At 43.1% G+C, this 22787-nt stretch overlaps 2 protein-coding genes across 6 annotated transcripts in view; one reads left to right on the plus strand and one right to left on the minus strand.

The window, feature by feature from the left end:
- Positions 1-22194, minus strand: part of NFYC (nuclear transcription factor Y, gamma) — an 80532-nt gene extending 58338 nt beyond the window's left edge. For 4 of the 5 annotated variants that reach the window (XM_011977630.1, XM_011977629.1, XM_011977628.1 and 1 more), the window contains exon 1: positions 21903-22194. The gene's annotated coding sequence lies outside the window, so the exon portion shown is untranslated. Of the gene's footprint in view, positions 1-3765; positions 4060-21902 lie in introns of those variants that run through there. The other variant, XM_011977627.1, reaches the window with a different exon arrangement.
- On the plus strand, positions 21516-22336 carry LOC105537936 (putative uncharacterized protein FLJ37004). Its single transcript, XM_011977625.1, has one exon. It carries the CDS (start codon positions 21761-21763, stop codon positions 22145-22147), a length of 387 nt encoding a protein of 128 aa, XP_011833015.1. The 5' UTR covers positions 21516-21760; the 3' UTR covers positions 22148-22336.
- The last annotated feature ends 451 nt before the right edge of the window (positions 22337-22787 follow it).

Raw genomic sequence — 22787 nt, forward strand, 5'->3', positions numbered from 1 at the left:
TATTTGGTAAAGTCAATATCAATTTTGCCAAACCTCATTCTGTCTGAATATGACTCTTTCAAAGCACAGATAGGAAGCAGACACCAATGCTGACTGACCATAGGCCTGAGAGGAAGTGACTTAATAGGACAGGAAATCAAACATCACAAAATATCAACCCCACCCCGGGGGGGGGGCGCGCAGGGAAGGAAGTCCTAAAAATAGATGACACTGGGCATGTAGGCTAGATTAAAAAGAAATCCCCATGAGTTTCCACCAATTATGTTAGAAAAGTATCTCACAGTGGGTATTAACTGTGTGAAATTTACATTAGATTTTTGATAAGCAATCAATTATTTCTTATTTTAAAAGTGTTCATCCCACAATTGGGCACAGTGACTCACACCTGTAATCCCAGCGCTTGTAATCCCAGCACTTTGGGAGGCCAAGGCAACAGGATCACTCGAGCCCAGGAGTGTGAGATCAGCCTGGGCAGCAAATCAAAACCCCGTCTCTATTTTAAAAAAAAAAAAAAAAAAAATTAGTTGGGCACAGTGGCACATGCCTGTAGTACCAGCTACTCAGGAGGCTGAGGTAGGAGGATTGCTTGAGCCCAGGAGGTGGAGGCTGCAGTGAGTCATGATCATGCCATGGCTCTTCAGCCTGGCATATTAGCCTGGGCAACAGAGCAAGACCCTGTCTGGGGGAAAAAAAAAAAAAGGCATTCATCCCAACATTTATTTGCTTACTATATATACTGCAGGCTATACCTACCTACCATGCTTGAAAACTGACATGATAATCACAAAGCAAACAAAAAAAAATAGTTCCAGTTTACTTTATAAATATTTGGTATACAAACTAAAAATGTAACCCCTGCTTGGTAAACATCTGCAACCATTACAACTTACCTGCATTATAATGCAAATCTCATAATGCAAACTGAACAGGCTTCCATATTTTATTCTGAGAGGTTCCTTAATCTAATAAGTTTTTTTAAAAATCAGCATACCCATTTCATCTTATTCTGAGAGGTTCTTAAATTTTGACGAAGGGGTTAAAATTCTTTCACAGGAATCTTTCACAGTAAAGGATGGTCTCAACGTATGCATTAAATAAATAGGGTCATGTCAGCATAAACAGGAATATGCAGGTGAAGGCAGTTTAAAAAGACATGTGTCAGGTTTAAACTAACTCCTTTTTAAAAATATTAAAATACTGGCATTTTTTTCTTTGATGCCACACCTATCTTCATAAAGGTTTCATCCCCCAAACAGTCTGGATTAGTAACAACTAATATTACGTAGTTCTTCACAATTTGCAAAGTACTTTGACACACATGATCTCATTCAGGACTCACCACTAAATAAGACACTATTTTTAGGTCCCATTTTTACATGTGAGGAAGCTAACACTAAATGGCTGACTTGCCCAAACTACAAAGCTGGTGATAAAGGTGACTAGGGCTTGAACACAGATCTCTTGACTTTAAATGGTCTGTACCATACCGCCTCAAACATTGTGATCAGAGTAAATAAATGTTGACATCTCTAGACCCTATCTAAGCCTCCCCCACTTACACACACAGCCACCCATGGTCCAAATTACAGTTAGCTCTCTAGGTCTTTGCTCTTTCTGGAAGCAAAGTTTTCTTCATTTGTCTAGTAAACATCTATCTGGCTAAAGTGTTAAACACCATTTGACATACACTAGAAAATAACTTAGTCATCAAAGGTTTTGCACAGGCATGCCCATGTGCATTTTTCCAGGTAGTGGGTCAGATTCTCAAAGAGTCTATGATCCAAAAATGGTGAAGAACCTCGGCGAGAGGCAGTGACTGGGTGTCTTTCCAAGAAGCCAAATCCACCAAGTTCTCAAGTTTATGGTTTACCTCATACTGTACCACACCTTCACTTTTGCCTCCCCTGCTACAGGCCTTCTTGTAGGGCCAACAGGGTCAAGACAGTACCTACAACTGTTTTTAAAATCATATATAAAACCTGGAACAACTGATAACATATAAATAATCAATGACTTTAAAAAAGTAAATTTAAATCAAAGTAAGTACCTCTTAAAATATAATCCTTAACACATACTTCTTTATCTTAGGACTTAAATTCCCAGAATGAACATTTTCTTCTTATAAGCATTCCAATTCCCCAAAACTTTCACAAATACAACTACTCTGAACTCCTAAAATACTATTCCTTCACTAAGAACCCTCTAGATTACAAAGAAGACACGGTAGCATGCAAGGAATTCTGAATCTGTTAGGCAGTTCACTCAGCTATCATACCAAAAGAATTTAGAATTTTTTGCTGGGGGGAGGGAAGTAAAAAGAGTGGGAGAGAGAATGAATGCAGCCCTATTGTCTTATTCCCTGAAAACTCCTAATTTGAATCTATAACATATTCCTACTAACCACTCGACTTGAATATCAGAAGTACAGTCTCTTTTCATCTTAAATAGAGCTTTTCAGTCCAAATCTGTATAAACAAACTTTGTCCTTCAATCTTTCAACTCCCCGGCAGTTTTTCAAGGTCACTTTTGAAAGCAACGACAGAGGCCTGCATCTAGAACTTTGACTTGCTATATCATTCCAACTCCAAGAGCCCCAAATCTAAATCGTATCAGTCCTCTCAGGTAAATCCTTTATTACAGGGGAAGCTAGGGAAGGCAAATCAACACCCTTGAAACTTCTCCTCTAATAGGGCCTGCTCCTTTTCCCTACCCAGAGGCTAAGTGCTGCTGGCTCACGGCTCCACACTGAGTCTGCTGCAGAAATGTTCCAATGACCTTCATTCCGTATTTGCAAATAAAAAGAAAACAAAGAATTGCATTTTAAAATCAGGTGTATTATAGATCTTAGTACGTGGGATTGAAGATTTCACTGTTCATAATAACTGGCCGGTTACTGATTAGCAACCTACGTTAGCTTTGTACCTCTAAAGAGAAATATATATATATACATATATATATATATGTATAAAGGGCAAAAGATAGGGTGCCTATACTCTTAACTTTCCTATTCATAAACTGCAGGATTTTAAATATTTAATACGGAAAAATGAAAAGCACTTTGCTCATATCATTTTAAAGAACTAAATCAACACCTGACAAAATGTGTGAAATCTATGGAAAAAGATTTGCTCTTGTCACTGTCAATATAAGTGAAGATGTTTCTAACCAGCATTCTAAGCTAAAATGTGCATTAAAAACAAAGACTGTTACTACATTAATTAGTACTTATTAGAATCTAGAGGTAGACAGGTAAATCAAGAAAGTTATGGGAAAATTTCACACTGGCATGTGGGCCTTCACCATTAGAACCTGCAACAGTGCAAATCATATTTTCACACAAATTTCTAACAGCAACGTGTCGCTTCCATATCTGAAAACACAGATGTCAACAAAGTGCGTGGAAACAGAAAAACTCTCACAACAACTCAGCTTATTCCATAGGAAAGCTTCAGTGCACTTGAACAAAGGAAAATTATTTGGAAAACAGTTAAGTTTACCCAATGCAAACAGAAAAGTGTTTTGCTTCTGTGTGCCCCTGAAAAATGATTAGCCTTTCTCCATGTACCTGATCCTGTCGATAGCCAACTAGGAAAGAAATCCTAGTTGAAGGACATGCAAAATCTAAACACAGCAAGGTATTCTAGGTGCACCAAAAGGTATGCATGGAATGTAAAGTGGCCATTTTCTGAACAGTGCAACTTGTCTACACTCTCTGAAGCTAAACAGTTTCTATCATTTCAACACAAAACAAAGAATTAAACTTACCGGGAACTGCATTAATTTTACATGTAGTTATTTATACCTCCTCGGACTGGGAGAATTTAAGTCACTCCTATCCCTCCCCCCCAAAGGACGGAGGAAACAAAAGGCAGCAGGAGATGCAGAAACCTGAGTCTGGAATGTCCACTCCAGTGAAAGCCCGAACAGCTGTCCTCCCACCCCCCAACAAACTATTCGCCATTTTTCTTTGTCTTTCAGCTGACCCCTGCCTCAGTGAAAAACTCCGAGGCTCCAATGAAGCCCTGCAGCCTCCTTCCACTTTAACAGTCAAAGGCATTCAATCTAGCATGCTATTTGACACCAAACCTTGCCTCCACAGTGATCCCATTGGCTGAAATGCTTTATTGGCTAAGAACACAAAGCCACGATTGGCTGTTCACGTCATCAGTTACCTCTTTTGTACACTTCCTGTTTTAAAGTTACCTTGAGAAGCAGAACAGGGGTCAGATTCAGACTTCAAACTATGGGGAACTCTTAAGGCGTGGAAATGCCTGGCAAATGCACATAGCAGTTGCACTAGGGAATCATGTGTTTCTAAAACAGAATACTGAAAATTTAGAATTGTTCTTAAAAACAAGCCAAAGGGTTGTTACTGTTCCCACCCACGGGATTTCTTATTGGCTGTCAGAGTTCCATTTAAAAAATTTACGGTAATTTAACTGCTGCTGATTGGCCACCAAAGATGTCTGTAAGATACTGCTACGGTATCCTATGGTAATAGACCAGAGAAGCAATGTGCACAAGGTCGGAAAGTTGTGACCATCTTCAGTTTTCCGCTGAGCATTAAAAGAAGAAAAAACTGGGCAGGGCTAGTGCAAAGAAAATGCAGCTTCTTTAACACTAACAGAGTGATGCCAATGGCCATACAATAGTTTGCAAGATTTCTAAAAGGCATCTGTCATTATGTTAGTGGCACTTTAAAGGCACAGACTGGTATCAAGACAAAGCACTTTATTTGAAAACACAAACTAATTTAAATAGAAAAATTTTAAGGTAATGTATGAAGTTAGTGGCAGAGACAGTGGCATTTCTAGAATGTCAACCAGGAACCTAAGAAGGAAATACAATGATAAAGGTGGGAACGGGGGGTGGGGGGGGGGTGGGGAAGGATGACAAAAAAGCTAGAACATCAGTGAATACAATCATCCCCTGGGACCCATGGGAGACTGGTTCCAGGATACTCCCCAGCCAACCCTCTCATGGATACCAAAATCCTTCGGTGCTCATGTCCCTAATATAAAACGGTACAGTATTTGCATAAAACACTTGCACATTCCCATGTATACTTTTTTTTAAGAGATGGTGTCTCACTATGTTGCTAGGCTGCAATGCAGTGGCTATTCAGGCATAATCAGGGCACTACCGCCTCAAACTCTTGGGCTCAAGCAATCTTCCCACCGCAGCTACCAAAGTGAGCGAAACTACACGTGCATGTCACCTTGCGCAGCTTCCTGTATACTTTAAATCATCACTAGGTTACGTATAATACCTAATAAAATGTAAATGCTATACATGTAGCGGTTATACTGTATTGTTTAGGGAATAATGACAAGGAAAAAAGTCTGCATATGTTCTATACAGACACAATTTTTAAAAATATTTTTGACCCATGGTTGGTTGAATGCTTAGATGCAGAGGGCTGATGACGTATTATTAAAAGCACATTATAATTTGATGGATTAACTAATTTATTTAAGGCAGCCACAGAGTTTGACATCACAAAGGATAAAAATCATTCCTTTTTTTTTTGGAGATAGGGTCTGGCTCTGTCACCCAAGCTGGGGTGTTGAGGGTCTGGCTCTGTCACCCAAGCTGGGGTGTTGCTGGGGTGCAGAGGCACGATCTCGGCTTACTGCAGCCTCCACCTCCTGGGCTCAAGCAATCTTCCCACCTTGCCCTCCTAAGTAGCTAGGACTGCAGGTGTGTGCTACCACGCCAACTAATTTTTATATTTCCTTTCTTTTTTCAATTTTTTTCAATTGGTAGAGATGGGGTCTCGCCATGTTGCCCAGGCTGGTCTCGAACTTCTGGGCTGAAGGGAGTCTCCTGCCCCTGCCTCCCAAAGTGCTGGGATTACAGGCGTGAGCCACTGTGCCTGGATGAGGACACATTTTTTCTCACTTTTTCTTTCTTTTTTTTTTTTTTTTTTGAGATGGAGTCTCACTCTGTTGCCTAGGCTGGAGGGCAGTGGCACGATCTTGACTCACTGCAACCTCCACCTCCTGGGTTCAAGTGACCTACTTAGTAGCTGGGACTACAGGTACCCACCACCATGCCCAGCTAATTTTTGTATTTTTAGTGGAGATAGGGTTTGACCATGTTGGCCAGGCTGGTCTTGAACTCCTGACCTCAAGTGATCCACCTGCCTTGGCTTCCCAAAGTGCTGGGATTACAGGAGTGAGCCACTGCACCCCAGCCTTCTATCTTTTTTTTTTTTTTGGAGACAGAGTCTCCCTCTGTCACCGAGGCTAGAGTACAACGGTGTGATCTCAGCTCACTGCAACCTCTGCCTCCTGGGTTCAAGCAATTCTCATGTCTCAGCCTCTCGAGTAGCTGGGATCACAGGCGCCCACTACCACACCTGACTAATTTTTGCAGTTTTAGTAGAGATAGGGTTTCATCATGTGGGCCAGGCTGGTTTCGGACTCCTGACCTAGGATGATCCACCCACCTTGGTCTCCCAAAGTGCTGGGATTACAGGCATGAGTCACCGCGCCTGGCCCCATATTTTTAAGAATAAGCACAACAGAGTTGATCTCAGAAGAGATATTACAAGTATTCTTACTTGTCTCACTGTAGTTACAGAAAATATTCCAGGGTGCCAAAGGCTACCAGTGGTAGTCAAAGATTTTCTTACGGATTTTGGACCAACTGCTTAGGTTTTTTAAGAGGCAGCTCCTAATGTGGTGAAAATCAATTAGTGTGTTTTTCTTTTTTTCTTTTTTCAGCAAAACATTCAAATACAAACATCTCACCATTCATCACCTGAGGCCTTTAACAATCTCCTTAGATCTGCTTCCTCCCACCAAAGCTAAATATCCTAGGACTGAAAAACACAGTTGTTTTGCTAGGTAGATGAGATCTTTTCTAGAAATTCCTCACTTGACCATACATGAGAACTCATCCTTGACATGTGCAGAGATTCAGCAGGGACCCGAAATAGGAGCAAGGTGGTCTGCCCTATCACTTTGCCGTATTAACTTCTCTACATACATTCCACTCATTTCCCATGATGAAATGAAATGATTTCTGAACAACTACTAGTGCCAGGTTCTGTGCTAAGTACATCACAGACTTTATCCCTCTAATTCTCACTACAATACCCTTTTTCCAGTGAGAAAGAGTGAAGTTCAAAGAAGTTAAAAAACTGGCCCCTAGCCATACATCTAGATTCAAACTCGGGTCCCACCTAGAGTGGTACTCTTTCCACTGCACCACACTGCTTACCAAGACATGGAATACCTCAAGCACATCCAAGGAAATTCTTAGGTGCCATATATACGTATAGATAGCATAAACCATTATCCAACTTCAACAAATTTAAAAACTAAAAATCTGGGCCAGGCATGGTGGCTCACGCCTGTAATCCCAGCATTTTGGGAGGCCAAGGAAGGAGAATCACTTGAGCTCAGGCATTTCAGATCAGCCTGGATAACATAGTAAGACCCCATCTCTACAAAAAATACAAAAATTAGCTAGGTGTGGTGGCACACGCCTGTGATCCCACTTACTTTGGAAGCTGAGACCAGAAGATCACGTGACCCAAGAGGTCAAGGCTGCAATCAGCCGTGATCGTCCCACTGCACTCCAGCCTGGGTGACAGAGAGACTCTATCTCAGGTAAGTAAATAAATAAATATTAAAATTTAAAATCTGACTACTGTTAAATTTGATCTGCCAGTTAAGAGACCTGGTCAATGGTATGACCAAATAGCACCCTATAAGTTGTTATAAAGTTTACTACTAAATTATTAGGAACATTTAACCAGTAACAAACCACATTTATAAGGGCATGAAACAAGTAGGTAAATCATTAACAAGAGTACACTGTTAAAATTTAAAGGGGTTGTGAGACAACTTCACAATGGCATCCAAATAAAGAGTTTGGTTATGATAACAGGATGTGTTATAGGTACCGTAATTCTTTTCTCAAAAGTTTAGATTACAGATTCTGAATAGCTACTCCCATCCTGGGAAGAGAACGCAGAAGGCCAACAGGGCTTATCAGTACCGGAGCTTCTCTTAGCCCCAGAACACCTGAGGGTCAGTCAGCTGACAAGGCAAAGAAGCTCATCTGAAGCGTGGGGGTAGGGAGCAGAAGAATAGGGAGAACATGTTCACAACCTCGCTGATTACTAATTAGTGCCAGCACGGCAAAACAACTAAGCACTTGGAAGTCAGGCAGTGTTAGTTTCAAGTTCTGACTCTACTTATATGACACTGAACTAACCCTGAGCCTCAGTTTCCTTATCTATAATGTATAGATATCACCATGTATACCAGAGAGCCACTTAAGGATTAAATAACGTAATATATGTAAAGCATATGTACTATGCCTGAATAAGCACTGAAAAAATGAGAAGTATTAAATGTCATCCAATTCAACTTCCTTGATGTACAGAAGGTTAAGGTTCAGAAAGGGAGAAAACCTGCTTAAGGCCCTGAAGCCATTTCGAAGAAATACCTCTCTTCTATCTCTAGCATACTCTGCAGCCCTGCAGAAAGCAACTCCTTAGCCATAAAGGACAGTACGGGAAGACTACCAGGTGCCATAAAATTCTCCAGTTTTTAGGCTGGAAACCCAGGCTTTTCACCACTAATCCCAGCAAATGTCTGATCACTGTTTCAAAAGCTGGCCCTTCGACTCTGCTTTGGATGTACCAGATTAAACCAATCATGACCTTTAACACCCTGTGAAGGTCTTCAGCATAGTTTTTATTACTTCTTGGCAGTTTGCAAGGAAACTACTTCAAGTCCTACTTCTCATCAACACTTACCTTAGAATTCAAGCCACAGTAGGAAGAGAACCCAAATTATTCTTGAATTTCCATTTGGCAGCTGAATTCATTCACTTACTATAGCTTTCTCTTCTACCTGTCATTACTGTGGACTGAGAATCTAACAGAATCTCTAGGATTTCAGCTAACATTCTTCCCTGGTCTTGGATCTCAGCAGCCAATTGCATCTTCTTACCCTAAAAAACACTCAAATCAGGCCGGGCGCTGTGGTTCACACCTGTAATCCCAGCACTTTGGGAGGCTGAGGGGGGCAGATCATGAGGTCAGGAGATCAAGACCACCCTGGCTAACACAGTGAAACCCTGTCTCTACTAAAAATACAAAAAAATTAGCTGGGCGTGGTGGCACGTGCCTGTAGTCCCAGCTACCCGGGAGGCTGAGGCAGGGGAATCGCTTGAACCTGGGAGGTGGAGCTTACAGTGAGCCGAGATCGCGCCACTGCACTCCAGCCTGGGCAACAGAGCGAGACTCTGTCTCAACAACAACAACAACCAAAAAAAAAGCACTCAAATCACTATGAGACAAAACCAGTAACTCTGGTTACACCGTTGAAGCTTCAATACTCTCAAAGGCAAAGTGAGAATTGATGCTTTTGGTTGGGAGAATGATTTTTGAATCATAGCTACCTGCTTACTAGCTGCACATTGGCCAAGATACTTAACTATTTCTGAGCTCACTTCCTCATGTGTAAAATGGAGGAAATAACACCAACTCATAGGAGTGTTGAGGCTTAAATAACTGAAAGCACTCAACATATCTGGAATGTGGTAGGTGCCCAATTAATACCTAAATATACACTTGATTATATAGCAGGTACACATATTATAACTATTTTTTTAATATGCCTCTATTACCAGAAAAGGGCTTCTTGAAAGCAGCAAGTGTCTTATTTTTATCTACATATATCCCCAAAGCATAGAGATATAAATCAAACCCGATTTTAGCCACAGTGTCAGTAACAACAGGGAGTAACAGGGATTGAGGAAAACTGCCAAGTGTATGTCCCATCTAAAGGAGTGACCGCTACACAGCTCCAACTGAAGAAGGCCATGTAGGAAATCTGGTTAACTGCAATAAGAGCTTCACACTCTTTTTTTTTTTTTTTTTTTTTTGAGACAAGGTTAGTTGCCCAGGCTAGAGTGCAGTGGCATGATCACAGCTCACTGCAGCCTTGACTTCCTGGGCTCTAGTGATCCTCCTACCTCAGTCTTCTGCATAACTAGGACCACAGGCATACGCTACCACACCCAGCTAATTTTTAAATTTTTTTTATAGAGATAGGGTCTCCCCATATTGCCCAGGCTGGTTTCAAACTCCTGGGCTCAAGCGATCCTCCCACCTCAACCGCCCAAAATGCTGGGATTATATGTGTGAGCCACTGTACCCAGCCCAGATTCTTTAAGAAGTAAAAGACAGACTGTTTTAATGCCAAATCTTTCTATTTCAAGTTTCAGTTCAAGTTTAAAAAAAACAAAAAACAAAAAACAAAACATAGGCCAGGCATGGTGGCTCACGCCGGTAATTCCAGCACTTCGGGAAGCTGAGGTGGATGGATCACTTGAGGTCAGGAGTTCAAGACCAGCCTGGCCAACGTGGTGAAACCCCATTTCTACTAAAAATACAAAAATTAGCTGGGCGTGGTGGTGCATGCCTATAATTCCAGCTACTCAGGAGGCTGGGGAAGGAGAATCGCTTGAACCTGGGAGGTGGAGGATGCAGGGAGCTGAGATCATGCCACTGCACTCCAGCCTGGGCAACAGAGTGAGACTCCATCTCAAAAAACATTATAAGAAAATCGAAGAAAATTGAGGACTGCCAGATTATAATTTCTGACCCATTATCTTTCACTCAACTTGGTCCTGAACAACTAGTAGCTATTTCTCAAATCCAATCCACCTTCAAGTTTTAACAAACAAACAAAACTATGTTCACACATCTTCAAAATAATCTGATAGAAGTTCTGAAGATAGGCCAGGTACAGTGGTTCACACCTGTAATCTCAACAATTTGGCAGGCCAAGGCAGGCGGATAACGAGGTCAGGGGATCCAGATCATCCTGGCTAACACAGTGAAACCCCATCTCTACTAAAAATACAAAAAATTAGCAGGCTTGGTGGCACACACCTGTAGTCCCAGCTACTTGGGAGGCTGAGGCAGGAGAATTGCTTGAACCTGGGCGGTGGAGGTTGCACTGAGATTGCGCCACTGCACTCCAGCCTGGGTGACAGAGCAAGACTCCCTCTCAAAAAAAAAAAAAAAAGAAGTTCTGAAGATAATCCCCAAAAAAGGCCCAGAAACATTCTGAGCAATGACCACATCATTAGAATAAAGGAACATTGCACTGGTGCTCAGTAAATGGTTACTCAGTGAATGAAGGAATGAAATAAACTAATAAATGGACCTTAAGGAGATGACAAATTCTGAATTACTTGTTTTTCGAAAATAGGTTATATTCTCCAAAGCATAAATTAACATCAATAGATGGGAAATTATTCTGCAAGGACTCACTTCAACTCTCAGGGCTGTCCAAAGATGACGCAACTTTCCTCAGAAGCTATGAATGGGGTTGTCAGGCACGGGCTGTTTGAACACTTGACAGGGATGTGTAAAGGCAACATGAGAGAGCGCAGTCATGTGCAGCAGCAGGAAAAGAAGCCCAATCTTTACAGCTAGACAGATTTAGATTTTAATCCCTCCTCACCACTTTTTAGGTGAGTGACCTCATGCTAGTTATTTAACTCCACTGAGGCCAGTTTCCTGCACTAAAACATCTTGCAAGGTTTTAGGGCTTAGGATAATTTCATTTGTTCAATAAATACTTACATTATAAGCATAGCCATTGTACTAAATAAGCTCTGGGGATTCTAAACAAGACACAGTTCCTGTCCTTAAGGAGATTAAAGTCTACTGTAAGGAAGAGGAATGTTAAAATAGGCAATCATAATGCTGTACATTAAGAGTTACAACACAGGCAAATGCAAAATGCTATGGGAGGAAATAAGCATAGCACCTACCCCAGGGCTTACACCTAAGTTTTAGGCTGGTCAGAGGAGGCTTCTTAGGAGATTTAAAATCCTAAGAATAAAAACCAGGATAGACAAAGTGAACTGCATGTGCAAAGGCCTGAAGCTCACAGAAAGTATTACATTCCTGAAAGGGCTACAGTTTGGTACAGCAGCAGCCCAGAAGCAAGAAGCTAGAAGTAAAAGTTAGAAAGGTAGGCCGGGCACAGTGGCTTATGCCTGTAATCCCAGCACTTTGGGAGGCCAACTGAAGTCAGGAGTTTGAGACCAGCCTGGCCAAAGTGGTGAAATCCCATCTCTACTAAAATACAAAAATTAGCCGGGCATGGCGGTGGGCACCTGTAATCCCAGCTACTTGGGAGGCTGAGGCAGGAGAATCGCTTGAACCCAGGAAGCAGAGGTTGCAGTGAGCCAAGATTGCGCCAATGCACTCCAGTCTGGGTGGCAGGGCGAGACTGCCTCTCAAAAAAAAGAAAGGTAAACAGGGTTGGACAAAGCTGAGATATTAGAACTTTATTCTAAGGACAATGATAAGGAACTAATGAGTCTTAAACACTGGACTGGCACAATCAATCCCACATTTAAAGTGTAATTCTGATTGTGCCAGCCCCATGTTTAAGACTCTTTAGTTCCTTACCATTGCGTGCAATGTGAAGAACAAGTTGGAGAAGGGGACATAGTGGGAGGATGGCAGCACTCTAGACCACTAATGTGGAAAACAGGATGCTAAAGTTATCTGATGACTGGAAAAGCAGTAGTGAAGGCATTGAGTTCAAGACCAGCCTGGACAACAAAGCAAGACCCTGTCTCTACAAAAATTAAAAAATAAAAAATTAGCCAGGCGTGGTGATGCACCTGTAGTCCTAGCTACTTGGGAGGCTGAGGCAGGAAGAGTGCTTGAGCCTAAGAGTTTGGGGTTACACTGAGCTATAATCATGCCACTGCACTCCAGCCTGGAGGACAGAGCGAGACCCTGTCTCTAAAATAAAAAGTAAGCTGGGTGTGGTGGCTCAAGCCTGTAATCCCAGCACTTTGGGAGGCTGAGGTGGGCAGATCACTTGAGGTCAGGAGTTTGATACCAGCCTGGTCAACATGGTGAAATCCCATCTCTACTAAAAATACAAAAATTAGTTAGTCATGGTGGCAGACGCCTGTAATCCCAGCTACTGGGGAGGCTGAGGCAGGAGAATCGCTTGAACCCGGGAGGCAGAGGTTGCAGCAAGCCGAGATCACGCCACTGTACTCCAGCCTGGGCAACAGACTGAGACTCCATCTCAAAAAATAAAAATAAAAAATAAACCAGGCACGGCGGCTCACACTTGTAATCCCAACACTCTGGGAGGCCAAGGTGGGAGGATCACTTGAACTAAAGAATTTAAGACCAGCCCGGGCAACACAGCAAGACCTCGTCACCACCAATAATAAAAAAAGTAGCTGGGCAGGCATGGTGCTACATACCTGTAGTCCCAGCTACTCAGAAAGCTGAGGCAGGAGGATCACTTGAACCCAGGAGTTCAAGGTTGCACTGAGCTATGATCACACCACTGCACTCCAGCCTGGGCAACAGAGTGAGACTCCATCTCAAAAAAATTAATTAAAATAAAAAATAAAGAAGATTTAAAAATCACTAAGACCCAGTGGTTAATAAGGCATGTAAAATAACAACACTGTGCCTGATAAAAATCATGTACTCAAAAAATGGTACCTGTTACTATTATTACTGTTATTGGCCATTGGATTTAGATGACCTTTGAAATCACATTTATCACTAAGAGTCTATGTTACCTTGAAGATGTATCTTGTTCTCAGAAAAGTCCTTTCCTATGATTACCAAGCTATCTTATGCAAAATGATTCATTTTTTATTCATAGACTACACCAGAACTGCTTAACTGGGCTCCGCTACACACCAGTCATAGCATGAAACGTTTATTAGGTGTTCTCACAAACAGCAGTCCATGACCAAGTAAGTCTGAGTAATGTTGCATAATGTATCTTCCCTCCTGAAGAGTCATAGACAAATAAGCACCAACGCTCTGAATAATAATTCTGCAGTGAAGAAAGGCATTTCACTTTGGTCATTTTTTGTCAAGGATCCTCTTCTCATCCCCAAAGGACACTGATTAGCACTACACAGAACTAATGTTCAGTGGAAGAGCTTGGGAAATGCTGCTCTAAACCAACTTACAAATTTTAGTGGAATGAAAAGACTATAGGCAACTGTATTCTAACAACCTTTCAAAATGGTTAGAGTTTTACACACATTATGGCGTTTTCCTTTTTAACTTAGTACTACTGAAAATGACATTAAATACCACCATAAATAGCAATCCTTTGCCTCCTAAGTGATTGCCAACCAAGCATGCTTGGCTTCTTAAAAGGCCCCAACTTTGTCATTTCATAATGAGCAAATTCTATGCTACTTACCTTCAGGGTACAGCAATAATTTTTAAAACAGTTTAAAATGACAAGGATGTCAACTGTGCAGATAATGTGTACTTTATTAGCCCTTTCTCTCTTCTCTTTTAAAATGAACAAATCATGCCAGTGTCAAAGGGATATATCTTCTTAACACTGGGCAAAGAATCTCACTTCATAGAGATCACTGGACAGTTTACAGCTCCGGAGGCCATGGGTAACAGTAATTAGGGATGGTGAAAACCTTCATTAATTCATAGATTTAAGCCAAAGACATGATACAAAATATTCTATACTCTAACATCATTTCCTAGGAGTCATCTCATTCCTTTTTTTTTCAGAGACAGTCTCGCCCTGTCGCCGAGGCTGGAGTGCAATGGCGACGCAATCTCAGCTCACTGCAACCTCTGCCCCCTGGGTTCAAGCGATTCTCCTGCCTCAGTCTCTGGAGTAGCTGGGGTTACAGACACCCACCACCACGCCCAGCTAATTTTTTGTATCTTTAGTAGAGATGGAGTTTCGCCATGTTGGCTGGGCTGGTCTCGAATTCCTGACCTCATGATCCGCTCGCCTCAGTCTCCTAAAGTGCTGGGATTACAGGCATGAGCCACCGCGCCTGGCCCATTCCTCTTATTGAAACACTTCGAAACACTGCTCAAGATCACTATTTATGGTTCACACTCATGAATGTATTTAAGAATAATAGGACAATTACTGAATCTTATTTATTAAGAATATACCATTGACTTTAAAGCTCGAACCCGGCAGGCAAAGGATATACTATTGGCTTTAAATTAAGGGTATTCAGGCTGGGCGCAGTGGCTCACTTCTGTAATCCCAGCACTTTGGGAGGCTGAGGCAGGGAGATCACCTGAAGTCAGGAGTTCGTGACCAGCCTGACCAACACGGTGAAACCCTGTCTCTACAAAAAATATGAAAATTAGCCAGGTATGGTGGCATGCACCTGTAGTCCCAGCAACTCAGGAGGCTGAGGCAGGAGAATCACTTGAACCCAAAAGGCAGAGGTTGCAGTGAGCTGAGATCATGTCACTGTACTCCAGCCTGGGCGACAGAGTGACTTCAGCAAATAAATGAATGAATGAATGGTATTCATTTAAATAGGACACCTTATATATAGTACCTTCAATAAGGAATTTTTTTTTTTAAAGAGGGAATCCCGCTCTGTTGCCCAGGCTGGAGTGTAGTGGCATGATCTCAGCTCACTGCAACCTCCGCCTCTGGGTTCAAGCCATTCTCCTGCCTCAACCTCCCGAGTAGCTGGGACTACAGGTGTCTGCCCCCATGCCTGGCAAATTTTCCTATTTTCAGTAGAAACGGGGTTTCACCATGTTGGCCAGGTTGGTCGCAAACTCCTGGCCTCAGGTGATCTGCCAGCCTCGTCCTCCCAAAGTGCTGGGATTACAGGGGTGAGCCACCGTGCCTGACCAGACATGGATATTTCGACCTTTATTTTAAACATATTCTACGGGAAACATTCAAATGCAAAGATTAGACTCTAGTTGAGCTCTCTAAACTACAAGTTTATACAACAGAAAGTTCTCACTAAGTACTGGATGTGGAAGTAAACTATCTGGAGATCTGAAAATAACAAAATGGAAAAATACAACTCCAATACTGAAAATGAGTATAGGTGCTGTCTCACAGCTCTCAGGTACATCACTGCTAACACATGGAGAAGTGTGGGAAGGGTGCAACAACTCCTGCAACCTGGCAAAATTTTCTACAGGCAGAGAGATTTTTCCTGAACCATTCCGCAATACTGTCTTCCTGCTTACTTCAAAGAAAATGTTACTCAAGTGACTACAAATCACACAAACCAAACCAACAGTCCTACTTCAACTGATAATTTCTACAGTTACAAAAATTTTAAATGACTATAAAGGAAACCTCTCCTTCTGGTCAGAACGAAAACACTGGTTGCTCCGACTGTAATTATCATTGCTATTTGTCAAATATGAAAAAGTTTTCATCTCGTCACAATCATTACCACTCAACACTTGGGGATGAACCAAAGAGATCAGGAAACCACCTTCCCCTGAAACAAATGATCCTACTACTTTGTACATTCAAAAGTGAGATTGACCTCACACTGGTCCACTGGAAATCAGCTCCTAAACCACAACAGCACAACTAAATTAGGTTAGTTCTTCCAGGCCAAGTGGCTGCTCCTCCATATGGAAATCGTACTGTATATAACAGAGCAGACAATTACAAAAGGCCTTACCCCTCCATATCAAGGAAGCTGTAACTGGCTGAAAGGACAGATTTCACGCTGTTCTAAAACGAAAATGTGTTCTCTCACTTGTTAAGGTCCACTAAGTGACAGGCATCTACCAGACACTATTATATTCATTTCTCATAACTACTCTAAAGGTAGATATTATTGTCATTACTTCACAGAGGAAGAAACAAGTTAAGAACCTGCCCCAGCACAGTCAGGGTAAATGCATTGCAGAGACAGAATTCTTCCCTTGGTCTGACTCCAATCCGCAACTAATACCGTCCTCTCCCAAAGGCACTTTTTGGCCGGTTTTAAAAATCCATTTCCTCCTGCAATTAATCTACTTAAATTATGCTGAGTGCTTTGAGTCTCTGCAGGAAAACACTAAAATGACCTTGTAGCCTTCCTAAATTGTGACAGTGCATGCATGAAAAACTGAATAAACAAAATGAAAAGAAAGACTATAAGACATCAGATAACTCAAAACCAGTTTTCTCTGAGAACAAGAAACAGAATGGAAAAGAACAACTTACTGGCAAAGGAATGTTCTTCCTGGTTGTATGCCTGAGGGCCAGGATTGACCTCAAGGAGGTCATTTGTGACCCTAGTAATGTCCTCTGCCATTCTCATTCCCATGAATGAAGTAAACTTGTCACTTAAAGTCATCTCTGCCATCAAGTCAATGCTTCCACAGGAGAGTCAATGCTATCCAGTGGAATGAGCACCTATCTAGAAATCCAGTGATGTGGGCAAGATTTGGCTCTGCCCTTGCATAGCCAAGTGACCCTGCCAAGGTCATCTCACTCTTTTGAAGTCTCAGTACAAAGGACACACCTGAAAGAACTGAAGTTCACTTCCTGAGCTAAGAAGCCAGGACTTTTTTCTTTTCCCATAACATTCTAGGGTCTCAACACAGTGTTTAAGAGTAAGGGCTTCACTTACATAAGAATTAAGAATTACAAATCTGTGGCTGGGCGCGGTGGCTAACGCCTGTAATCCCAGCCCTTTGGGAGGCTGAAGTAGGCGGATCACAAGGTCAGGAGTTGCAGACCAGCCTGGCCAACATAGTGAAACCCCATCTCTACTAAAAATACAAAAAATTAGCCAGGCATGGTGGCAGGCGTCTGTAATCCCGGCTACTCAGGAGGCTGAGGCAAGAGAATCACCTGAACCTAGGAGGCGGAGGTTGCAGTGAGCCAAGATAATGTCATTGCACTCCAGCCTGAGCAACAGGGCGAGACTCCGTCTCAAAAAACAACAACAACAACAACAACAAAAAGAATTACAAATCTGTGTCTGTGTCTGAATCTGGGCTCTGTTACTTACTGGCTGTGAGACCTTAAGCAAATTACTTTTCAGTTGCCTCACATGTAAAAATGAGGGTGACTATATTATCTACCTCATAGTGTATGAGGATATACATAATACATTTATATCCTAGCTGGTACACTGTAAGCATTCAGTAAAAGTAGTAACTATAGTATCCTTGCGTTTGATTCATAGATCCTAGTGGCTCAGTACCTTAGATGTAAATTTCAAAATTACCTCAAAAAGACACCCAGCATAGCTTGGCTGGGCATGGTGGCACACACTTGTAAACCCAGCACTTTGGGAGGCCAAGGCAGGTGGATCACGTGAGGTCGGGAGTTCAAGACCAGCCTGGCTAACATGGTGAAAGTCCATCTCTACTAAAAATACAAAAATTAGCTGGGTGTTGTGGTGCATGCCTGTAATCCCAGCTACCTGGGAAGCTGAGGCAGGAGAATCGCTTGAACCCAGGCGGCAGAGGTTGCAGTGAGCCAAGATCACGTCACTGCACTCCAGCCTGGGTGACAGAGTAAAACTCCCAAAAAACAAAACCCAAAACAAGACTCTCAGCATAGCTCCCTAACATAGAATGGGGTGAGCCCATATATGGTTACAATTCTGTGGTCTGAATCCTCATTTCGCTTTGCCTTACATTTCTCTGAAACTAAAAGGGGATAAAAATGCCTTGTAAAATCTTCTCTAGTACGGTTTGGGGATTTTTATTTATTTTTTGGGAGACTGAGTCTTGCTCTGTTGCTCAGGCTGGATTGCAGTGACACAATCTCAGCTCACTGCAACCTCCGCCTCCCGGGTTCCAGCAATTCTCCTGCCTCAGTCTGCCGGGTAGCTGGGATTACAGGCGCCCACCACCATGCCAGGCTATTTTTTGTATTTTTGTAATTTTGTTTCATCACATGTGCGAGGCTGGTCTCAAACTCGTGACCTCAAATACCACCTGCCTCGGCCTCCCAAAATGCTGGGATCAGAGGCATGAGCCACTGCACCCAGTCTCTAGTAGTTTTGACCAAAGAAAAAATGTGTAAGTATAAATGAGATAACAGAATAATTTGTCATAAGAATTAAATAAGATTCCATAGACACAGCCTATAAAGCATACAGCTTAATTTCTGCTTGAAGAAAAACCTGAGGTTCACAAGTTTTCAACATAAACTCAGATCTACTGAGATTTCCTGAGAGTTCAAGATTTCTAGAGTGGTCAATTCCATATCTTAACAAGGTGGCCACGGGTGTAAGGGGCTAACATGGAATGAAGGTGGTCACCAATGCTGAAGGGCAGGTTGCTCCAGAAATGCCTGCTGAATAAAAAAGGTGTACATATACGCTCATTTTTATCACCTTGTCTAGCCTTAGTAAAAAAGAAACTAAATCATAATAGATCTACAGCATTCTTCATATTTGGTTAACTTGATGACTGAGCCAAATGAGCCTGAAATGACCAATGTACGAAATGCATGGCAAACCCTATTTTCACTTGTAGCTTTGCCTCTCTCTTCCACAGTGAAATATTATTGTAAATAAAGACGAGGGAGGGCTTCACCTAAGCACATCAAGACATAAAGCAATTAAGATTTCCAACTCACTGGTCTCCTCTCAAACCCTGATGTAAAGGTTTCCATGCAAAACTGGAACTGCAAATATTTTGTCCTATCCAGTCTTAATTTTACACATTCTTCAGGATAAGCATATCCTAGAATCAATATCCCACAGTCTGAAGAAAGTACTAGGCCTTTGAATACGTCCTCGTATTTGGGGACACCCTGAGGAACTGGTGATGTTTGAAAAACCTCTCCAGTGAGCTCCTTACACTATGCACTTGGTAGTTCCTTGCCGCTTGGCATAAATTACCTCCATACACAGAAGACTATCTGTAATATTCTGAAGCTTGGTTTTAAGGAATGCACTCTTCAAGTTTCTGTACATATTCTTCCCCATTATCTACCTGGATTCAGGAAAAATGCAGCAATTTACTTTGTAAATCTTCCCTTTCACAATAGAAGCCAAGGAGTACAATTTGAATACCTAGCTGAAGAACCCATATTCTATATTGTTACAATTCTGTGGTCTGAATCTTGAAGCAGCACAACAAATTCTTACGAATTATAGTCTTCCATTTAATACACTCTAAACACCCAGAAATCAAAGTAGATGATCCATTTGGAAATATAAAATTATCTGGAAGTTTGATTAGTCAGGTTTATGTTGATAGCTGATGTAGCCGATAAAATTACAGTCTCTGGCATGAGGCAACCTGGGTTTGAATTCCAGCTCAACCACTTACTGAGTGACAATAGACAAGCTACGTAACCTCTCTGATCCTCAGTTTCCTCATCTACAATATGGGGATGATAATGCCTACCTACTGGTGTTAAAATGTGCCCCAAAATAGCAATTCTCTTCTTCTGCTTATCAATTCCCTTCTCCAGAAAATGTAGTTGCATTCACACAAAACTGACTAAATTTGAAAACGATAGGAGTTTCTTGAAATTGGTATGAAAACAAAAGAGTACCATCTAAAGCTAAAAAGGACTACCTAACAAAAACAAGGAAAAACGAATTAGGAAAACACAGAGATTTAACATAAATGTGTTTCCATGGCCCTCACACATTGGAAGGAGCAAATGTAAAGCAATACAAGTAACTATGATTCAGATTCAGTAGAAAAGGAACATATCCCCAACAAGTTGACTGGAATGACTCTGGATTGGAATAAAAACTTTTTGAATATAAACCAGAAAGTGTCGACAAGTCCTGTTCCTTAAGAAGCTATGCACTGGCTTTTTTTTGGTTTGGAGCTATTTATTTGAAAAAACAAACAAAAAAATCAAAGTACACATGGGAGTGGGTGTACTTTCTAGGCACATATACAAGGAAATAAATCAAGACTCAAAATTTCTGGCTAGCTCCCTTTCCCTTGAAGGGGAACCTAACAATATTTACTCAACAAATAACTACCAAGTACCTAATATTTGCTAATGTAGCTTTGGAAACTCAGCCATGACCTGTATCCTTCCCAGAGCAGCAAATTTCATATACAATATCTCAAAACTACTTGTATGGTCCTGAGACTCAAAATCTGTAACTGCTCTATTAATACACTTCCCCAGTCCGAAAATATTCCCTAAAATCCTTCCTATATCAGACTTAGTCACTTTAAATCTGACACTACTTAATGCTGTGCCTCCTAGGCTCGGACAGAGCACACCTATCAACAGGATCCCTCTCTCGGTTTACTTGCTCCTCACATCACATCCCAGGTCCGTTGACTCTGGACTCCAGGGCTCCACCAAAACCTCAGTGTTTAAATGCTTGCACTCTCCAGCAAAATCCCTGATCTGATTCTACCGTTCAGCTATGCCCCTAGCCCTGATGCCTCTCTTCCTACACCATGCACTCACACAGTGGATTTCAGGGCCACTTCCAAACTAGGTCACACTAGCATCCCTTCGAGAGGATCTCAGATCCTCTCACCCTGTCACTTGGGTTTCGGTGTTTCCAGGCCTGGAACCGTGAGGGCCTGCACACCCCCATCTTGCGCCATACATGTATCAGGAAAAGCACCTCTGAAAGTGAGTGTCCCCCATTCCAGGCCGTGGCCTAAGCGACCCCCAAAGTACCTGCCAGGCCATCACCCTCTCTTTCCCCTTAAAGCCTCTAGGCTCGCCCTCCTGCCGCAAGCCCACGCCTGCGCCGCAGGGGGTCACTGCCCCAGCTGCCCTAGCCCAAGACGCGCGCATCCCCGCAGCCTCAGATTCCTTCATCACCCCCTAGGCCGGAGCCGGCGCGACCAATAAGGTGCCAGGTCCGCGGCCTCCCCGCCACCGACCAATCACGAGCGAGCCCCCCCGCCGTCGCCTTCCGCCAATGGGAGAAAGCCCGCGGGCCGGGCCGACGAGGCACACGGACCACACGAGCGCGGCGGCGGCGACAGCGGCGGGCCAGGCAAGAGCACAACATGGCGGCGAGCAGGCCGGACCGAGCTACAGCAGCGGCCGCGCGAGGAAGTGAGGTCTCTGGCGAAGGCGGGAAGCGCTGCCCCTCCCCCCGTCGCCGCTCCCCTATCACCCTCGCACAGAACCTCCCGCACACTCACACGCCTCTGCTCAGGAGTCCAGGAAGAGTAGGAGCCGCCCCCGCGCTCCTTCGGAGTCGGGCAATGCAGAGGCCCAGGCACGGCGGAGGGGAGGGGGAAGCGTGCGTCACGGAGAACGGAGCGCGCGCGACGCGGGGGCACAAGCAAGATGGCGGCCACGCCGTTTGCACCGTCTCCGCTTTTCCCCTCCCCCTCCCCTGGCGCCTGGACTCCCAGTATCGTGCAGCGCGCAGAAGCGCTGCTGTTTGAGGTCTCGCGAGAATTGGGAAGGGGCGACGACAGAGTGAAGCGGAATGAGAGCTGGGAGTTTTAACACCGCCCTCTTTCGGAAGCTCGAGATCTCAGAGTTTTGACCCCGCCCCCTTTCGGGGATCTGGAGGCGCTGCCAGGTGACCTCCACCACGCTTCCCACCCTTGTGGATCTGTCTTTGGTGCGAGCTTGAATGTTAAAAGATAAGTAGGTGTGTGCGCGTGCCCTTGAACTTTAGGAACTAAGGAGTGGCGTGTGTGCGTATTCGTGTTTTTAATTTGGGGAGAAAGAACTGGGGGATGAAGGTCGACATGGCATGCCAAATTTTTTTTTTTTTTTTTTTTTGAGATGGTGTCTTGCTCTGTCGCCCAGGCTGGAGTGCAGTGGCGTGATCTCGGCTCACTGCAAGGTCCGCCTCCCGAGTTCACGCCATTCTCCTGCCTCAGCCTCCCGAGTAGCTGAGACTACAGGCGCCCGCCACCATGCCCGGCTAATTTTTATTATTATTATTTTTTTTAGTAGAGACGGGGTTTCACTGTGTTAGCCAGGATGGTCTCCATCTCCTGACCTCGTGATCCGCCCGCCTCGGCCTCCCAAAGCGCTGGGACGACGGCATGCCAAATTTAGCATGCCGTTCAA

The sequence above is a fragment of the Mandrillus leucophaeus genome, unplaced genomic scaffold (genome assembly GCF_000951045.1).
Source record: "Mandrillus leucophaeus isolate KB7577 unplaced genomic scaffold, Mleu.le_1.0 Scaffold182, whole genome shotgun sequence".
NCBI classification, from domain to species: domain Eukaryota; kingdom Metazoa; phylum Chordata; class Mammalia; order Primates; family Cercopithecidae; genus Mandrillus; species Mandrillus leucophaeus.

Bases quoted from the DNA above. Each gene is read 5' to 3' on its own strand.
- LOC105537936 (XM_011977625.1), top strand. From the start codon at position 21,761: ATGGCGGCGAGCAGGCCGGACCGAGCTACAGCAGCGGCCGCGCGAGGA.